At 56.2% G+C, this 6,971-nt stretch overlaps 1 protein-coding gene across 1 annotated transcript; it reads left to right on the top strand.

The window, feature by feature from the left end:
• The first annotated feature begins 891 nt into the window (after positions 1-891).
• Positions 892-4,324, top strand: MFAP2 (microfibril associated protein 2). The gene is made up of 8 exons (XM_074161652.1): positions 892-928; positions 2,026-2,112; positions 2,595-2,621; positions 2,711-2,797; positions 3,024-3,065; positions 3,281-3,368; positions 3,488-3,561; positions 3,879-4,324. The coding sequence occupies exons 1-8, from the start codon at positions 892-894 to the stop codon at positions 3,980-3,982; spliced, it is 546 nt and encodes a 181-aa protein (XP_074017753.1). The 3' UTR covers positions 3,983-4,324.
• The last annotated feature ends 2,647 nt before the right edge of the window (positions 4,325-6,971 follow it).

Raw genomic sequence — 6,971 nt, 5'->3', positions numbered from 1 at the left:
TGGAAGGAGCTTTTTGGGAGAATTCATCTTTTTTTCCCTCAATTTTCCCCCTGGAGCTTGGGATGGGATTGAGGGGGGGGGGGGGGGAAGGGCAGGCGGGGTCTCTGCCAGCCCGCGCCGGGGAAGGGGGCCCGGCTCACCGGCGGCACAGCCGGCCTTGGCCCGTGTCCCCGCCGGGGAAAGCAGACGCTCGACACGCAAATCCCCGCCTGGAAAGCGCCGGGAGCCGCGAACGCCCCAGGCTGCCAAACCCCAGCGCGGGAATTTTCATGAAAAAGGGTTGTGGTTTTTGGTTTTTTGGTTTTTGTTTTTTTTTTCCTCTCCCCAAATTTCAACATCCCCTTGGATTTAGGGGATGCCCGAGGAAACGCAGCATCCCCTGGCGGAGGAGGCCCCCCCCCCCGAAATAAAGCCCTTTGCCAAAGAGTGGGGCTGAAAACCCCAAAAAGGAGCCCTGAACCTCCAGTTCGTGGGTCTGTTATCGCCGGGGGGGGTCCAGATGTCTCCCCCCCCATGGTGGTGATTCAGACATCCCGGCATTTCTCATCCCTTGTTCTGCCTACGGATATTTCAGGGCTTGTCCCTTACAATTCCCCCCCCGCCTCCCCCTCGGGAGCGAGCGGTGGGGAAACAGCCTGCCTTTTTTGGGGAGGTTTCTTTATTTTTTAGGGTTTTTTTTTTTTTTATATATATATATATATATTTTGAGCCAACCTCTGGAGGCATCTGGGGAAGAGAGGTGTGTGGCATCATGAGGGGGGGCAGAGAAGGGCTGCTGAGGGTTTGGGGGTCTGTGTGTGTCCCCCCCCCGCTAACCCCTCTGTGTTTCCCTCTGCCCCATCCAGACTCCTCCGGCTGCATCCCGGCTGCTCCTCCATCGCTGCCATCAGGATGAGAGCGGTGGGGCTCTTCTTGCTGTGTCTGCCAGGTGAGTGTCCCCCTCCCCGGGGGGGCCCGCAAGGCCAGGTGACACCCCCAGGAGCACCCATCTGGGACAGGCATCACCTCATCGCCTGTTATACCCCAAAATTAACCCAACCCCCCCCCGGCGTAGACTCATATTTAGGCTGGGATTGGCTCTAGGTTGGGGGGAACGGAGGGTGCAAGGGGTCTGGCACCCAAGCGAGTCCCTCCTGCTTTGGGGACATCGAGGTGGCACCATGGGGTGGCAAAAAATAAGCACCTCAGGACCGGGACGACATCCAGAAAAAATTATATTTGTAACCCCCCGGGGGATCTGGCAAAAGCGGGATGGAAAGGAGGAGGGAGGTGACGGACCCGGGAGCCTGGAGCCAGGAAAACTTTGGGCGCAACCAGCTCGGCGGCACAAAGGCGGGCAAACAACTGGAAAATATTAAGCAGGAGAGGCCAAGGGAGCCCAGGGAAAGGGGGGGGACAGTGGGGGGGTAGTGGGCACAAAAGATATGTCCCATCCCGGCATCATTCCCAGAGGTCTCTCGCTCCTGGATGATGCCTCTTGCTAGGATGTGGAGGGATGCGGCGGCTGGATGGACCACGGGGCATCACAGCGTGTCCCTGTAGTGTCCCAGGGATGGGGGGGTGACCTGAAACTGTCCCCCCGCAAAGCATCCTGCTTGTGTGATCGCGCCAGTTCACGCACACTGGCACTTGAACCCATGTTCCCCCCTGGATCTGTGGCAGGATCAGCTCCCAGGGATGCAGGGGGGTGTCCTGGCGCCCAGGGGTGTCGGGAGCATTGCCAGGTGCTGGCCCCTGCTCCGGGCAGGGTCGTGGTACCTGGGTGCTGCAAGACATCGGGATCACCCAGGATCATCCCCTGGATAACGTAGGGATCCCGGGCTGGTGCTGGTGGACGAGCATCCCGCTTTCCTCTCCCTCCTCTCCGGGCAGCCTGAGGGCAGCTACGGGGTGATATTTGGGGGGGCGACGTGAAGCTAAAGAGGCAGAGGCAGAGCAGGGAACCCTGAATTCCCGGGCTGGGGGTGGCCGTGCCCCTCCTGGTGATGCTTCCCCCCCCCCCTCCCCGGCTCTGTCTCCCAGCAGCGCTCCTGGTCCAGGGTCAGTACAGCAGGTTTGAAGGCATCACCTACCCCGAGCCGGTACAATATTCCCAGTACGACCAGCAATCAGGTTAGACCCCCCCACCCTGAACTGGGAGAGGCTTCACCCACCTCTCTTCCTCCCTATTTTTCTTTTCTTTTTTGCTTTTTCTGGGCAAATACACCTCAGCCTGATGCCTCTTTCTGCTTCGATACTCTTTGCCCCATCCCTTTTCTCCTGCCCCTTAAATTTCCAACCTCTTCCTAACACCTCCCCATCTCCCCCTTTCACACACGTGCCTCTCCTTTCCCCTTCCTCCCGCTGCCCGTTATTCACCCAGCCTTTAGTAACTTTAATAAAACCCTGCTGGGATGTTGCCCAGATTCATTCCTGGGGGGACTGGGGGGGGGTGGGGGGTGGGGGGGGTTGTTTCCCCATCTGCAGCCCAGCTGCAAAAATTTTGGGGAGCTCATGGCAAAACCCCGGCTTGTGGATGGGGTGTGTTTTCTCCCCGAACAGTTAAAAACCCCTCCATCCTCAGCCTCTGCTCTCTTTTCTGTTTTATTCCCCAGAAATTCAGGATTACTACGACTATCACGGTAAGTGGTTCCCCCTCGGGATGCCGGGGTGGGGAGGTGGGGGGCAGATTTGAGGGGGGGGGGGCCACATTGTCTCTCTCTCCTTGCAGATGTGACCCCCCGTGCCCCCGAGGAGCAGTTTCGGTACCAGTCCCAGCAGCAATCCCAGCATGAAATCGTGCCAGCCCCGACCCCAGGTGGGTGGCAGCCACCGGGCCCCCCCCCTTCCCCACCCCAGGGCTGGGGGTGGGTGGGTGGGGTCTCCATCCCTCCCTGCACCCTTAGCCCGGCTGTGCTCCCCCCCCCCAGAGCAGCTTCACGGGTGCCGGCATAAGGATGCTCCAGCCCTTTAGGGAAAGGGCAGCGAGATGCTTTTACTCCATCACTAAATTTACTCTCCCCCCCCCCCCCCACCCCCCCCAGCTGCTGCCCCCGAGACTGAGCCCACGGAGCCAGGACCCCTCGGTGAGTTCCTTACCCCTCTCCCCTCAGTCCCTGGGGAAGTTTTCATCCTCCTTTTTATCCCGGCTGGGAAGGATGAGGATGTGCCAGGGTAAAAATTAGGGGGTGGGGGGGAAAGCATCGAGTGGATGCTAAGCCCATCCCCAGGGTGTCAGGTTTCCCCCCAGGGGTTTTCCAGACCCCCCCCCATCCGAACTCCCTGCCTTTTCTCCTTGCAGACTGCCGGGAGGAGCAATACCCCTGCACCAGGCTCTACTCCGTGCACAAGCCCTGCAAGCAGTGCCTGAACGAGATCTGCTTTTACAGGCGAGCAGGGAGGGGGGGGGGGGAAACTTCCCTGACACCCCCCCCATATTTTGGGAAGCCGCTCTGCTTTTGCACTAAACCCCCCATCTCTTTTTTTTATCCCCCCCCCCCACATCCAGCCTCCGCCGGGTTTACGTGATCAACAAGGAGATCTGCGTCCGCACCGTGTGCGCCCATGAAGAGCTGCTGAGAGGTAAAAGGGGGGGGGGAGAAGGGGGGAGCACCCCAAATTGGGGTTGTCCCCATCCAAGTCACCCCTTTTTCCATGGGGGGGGGGGGTGGGGTGGCAAAAAACCCAGCAACCAAGCCAAGTTGCTCCAGGCATCGCTCCACAACCAGTGGAATAACTGGGATCCCATATTGGGGGGGGGGGAGCTGATCTACTCCCCCCTTGCAGCATCACCATGGGGTGGGGGGGGGTGGGGTGGGGTGGGGTCCCTTGCTGCTTCTCCCCCATTTTTCCTGCATCCACGGATTTATTCCTTTCCCATTCTCCCCCCCCCCTCGCAGCTGATCTCTGCCGTGACAAGTTTTCCAAGTGCGGGGTGATGGCCACCAGCGGCCTCTGCCAAACCGTGGTGGCATCCTGCGCCCGCAGCTGCGGAGGGTGCTGAGCCCGAGGTGGGGGGGGGGGGGACACACAAACACACACCCCCCCCTCTCTCCTTCGCCGGCCGCATCCCGGCATCCCAACCCCTTCCCAGCCTCCTCTCCCGGGTACCCGTCCCGCTCCGGATCCTCACTCACCGTGGTGCTAAAGAAACTGTGCATGAAAGAGCATAAAAACCAAAAAGTCCATTTTTTTTTTTTTGTGCACATAATAATTAAAAATAAGGGGGGGGGGTATTATTTTTATTACTTTCCTTATTATATTGTAAAGGGGGGAGCGGTGCGAGGCCCCGCCGCCCCATTTTCTACGTAGAGTATCCAAGAGATAAAGCGTAAGGGTCATTGCGGCTCCTGACTCGTTTTTTGGGGGGGGATTTTCTGATTTTTGGGGGGAGGTCTAATTTTTAGGGGGGGGGGGGGGGAGATTCCAACGATTTAAGCCATTCCCGGCCATCCAGCCCTGGGCAGGCGGGGGGAGAAGGGCTGTGGGTGATCATTTTTGGGGTGTTTTGGGGTTGCCAAATGTCTGATTTGGGGGCAGTTGGTGGGGGGAACGGCACAGTTGGAGGGGGCTTAATTTGGGGCGGGGGGGGCATTCTTATAGAAAAAAGTGCATTATATAGGTGTTTGGGGTGAATTTCTGAGTCTCTTGTAGAAAATAATGGGTGTTTTGGGGTTTGGTTTTGGGGCGATGCCCGGTTCCCCTCTAGAAAAGGGCAAAGGGTGGGGTCCTGTGGTGTTTAGGGCTCGGCTTCCCCTATAGAAAGGGGAGGGGAGGTTGGGATTCACCTATAGGAAATAGTATGGGCTTTAGGGGTTCTGCCTGGGGAGTTTCTCCAGGTCTTTTATAGGAAATAGCATAGGATCGCTCTGGTATATAGTTTGCAGCACTCCTGTACGATGTATAGGTCACTCATATAGCGTATAGCTCATATAGGATGTGGTTCTCATATAGTGTGCAGTCCTCATATAATGTATAGCTCATATAGGATACAGTTCTCTTACAGAGTGTGCATTTTGTATAGCGTGCAGCTCTTACACAGCGCACACAGTACGCAGTTCTCATAGCGTGGAGCTCCTATAGCATATAGCTCCTATAGCATATAGCTCCTATAGTGTCCACGTCTATATCATGCAGCTTTCTTATATAGCGCCTAGTTCTCTTCATACTGTTTGTTCTTTTATATAACGTGCAGCTCTATATTGTGTCTACTCATACTGTGCAGGCCTATATGGGGTATACTCTTACCCCCTATAGATCTATATATGGGGTATATAGTGCAGCCCTATATGGGGTATACTCTTACATAGGCTGAGGCTCCTATAGTGTGTAGCTGTCTTATAGTACGCAGCTCTATAGTGTGTAGCTCTCACAGGGTGTGTAGCCCTTACATAGGGTGCAGATCTCTTCTATCATATCCAGCCCTAGGGCGTCTGTCTCTTATACGGTGTGTAGGTTGCCGTGTGCAGGTCCCATGTTTTCCAGTCTTCTTATAGAAAATAATCTGGGAGGCGGGGCGGCGAGGGGGGGAGGGTCAACAGAGTTTTCTCTGTCCATCCCCGTCTCCATCCCCATCCCCTTCCCCATCCCATTCCATCCCCTATTCCCATCCCTATCCCCTTCCCCATCCCCTTCCCCATCCTAGTCCATCCCCATCCCATCCTAGTCCATCCCCATCCCATCCCATCCTATCCCCATCCCCATGCCATCCCATCTCCGTCCCCATTCCATCCCCATCACCTTCTCCATCCCCATTCCCATCCCTATCCCTTTCTCCTTCTATCTCCATACCCATTCCCATCCCCTTCCATCCCATCCCCATCCCTATCCCCTTCTCCTTCTATCCCAGTCCCCTTCCATCCCCATCCCATTCCCATCACCTTCCATCCCCATCCCTTTCCCCATCCCTATCCTCTTCTCCTTCTATCCCCATCCCATCCCCTATTCCCTTCCCCATCCCATTCCCATCCCTATCCCCTTCTCCTTCTATCCCCGTCCCCTTCCATCCCCACCCCCATCCCTTTCCCCATCCCTATCCTCTTCTTCTATCCCCATCCCCTATTCCCTTCCCCATCCCATTCCCATCCCTATCCCCTTCTCCTTCTATCCCCGTCCCCTTCCATCCCCATCCCTTTCCCCATCCCTATCCTCTTCTTCTATCCCCATCCCATCCTCTATTCCCTTCCCCATCCCATCCCCGTCTCCTATCCCCATCCTTATCCCATACCATTCCATTTCTTGGGGCTCAGCCCCTCCACCCCAAAAAGGCTTAAAACAAGGAGAGGGAGGGCAGCTCTCCTCCAAAGTGGTGGTGGGAATAACAATAATTATTATTTATAATTATTATTTAGGGACCTGGATCAATCCTGGTATCCCAATGGCATCCCCAAAATGTCCCACACCCCCAGAAAAAAGACCCTCGAGGGCTCCCAGTTTGGGTTTATCCACATTTAATAGTTCCCGGACTGTGCCGCGCTCCCAAGCCACCACCTCGACACCCCCGTGTTTTCGGCTTGGCTCAGCGCCCCCCCCCCCTCACCCCCCCCCGCCCCCGATCTCGGGCTGCCCCGTAGCACCAGTAAAAAAACCTCAAACTCCAAAAATAGCGATATTTGCTTAAAAAAAGAACAAAAAATAATAATCCCAAACCCGCCGGAGTAGAGTAGGTTTTTTGTTAGAAAAAGGAGAAAAAATGAGGACCTGCTGAGGGTGGGGGCTCACGAGGACTGGGGGGGGCTGGGGGGGGGGGGGGGGCGGAATAAATGGGGTGGTTTGGATGGTGCCAAGACAGGGATCTCCCGGGGCTAAAAAAAGGAGTATTTCCAAACTTTTTGTTAAAAATTGCCATAGAAAAAAAAAGGAAGAAAACACCCATCGGGCCCCAACCCGTATCAAAAATAACACGAGTGTCATCTCCTCGTCGGTAAAGTGCGGCTTTTCCCTCGAGAAAAAGGAACGACGGGACCAAAATCCACGGGTTTTATGAGCACGGG

The sequence above is a fragment of the Numenius arquata genome, chromosome 20 (genome assembly GCF_964106895.1).
Source record: "Numenius arquata chromosome 20, bNumArq3.hap1.1, whole genome shotgun sequence".
Classification (NCBI taxonomy): Eukaryota; Metazoa; Chordata; class Aves; order Charadriiformes; family Scolopacidae; genus Numenius; species Numenius arquata.
This window is presented reverse-complemented; position numbering and strand designations above follow the sequence as displayed.

Bases quoted from the DNA above. Each gene is read 5' to 3' on its own strand.
- MFAP2 (XM_074161652.1), top strand. From the start codon at position 892: ATGAGAGCGGTGGGGCTCTTCTTGCTGTGTCTGCCAG. The intron at 929-2,025 runs GTGAGTGTCCCC...GTCTCCCAGCAG, and splicing joins CTTCTTGCTGTGTCTGCCAG to CGCTCCTGGTCCAGGGTCAG. The intron at 2,622-2,710 runs GTAAGTGGTTCC...CTCTCCTTGCAG, and splicing joins GGATTACTACGACTATCACG to ATGTGACCCCCCGTGCCCCC.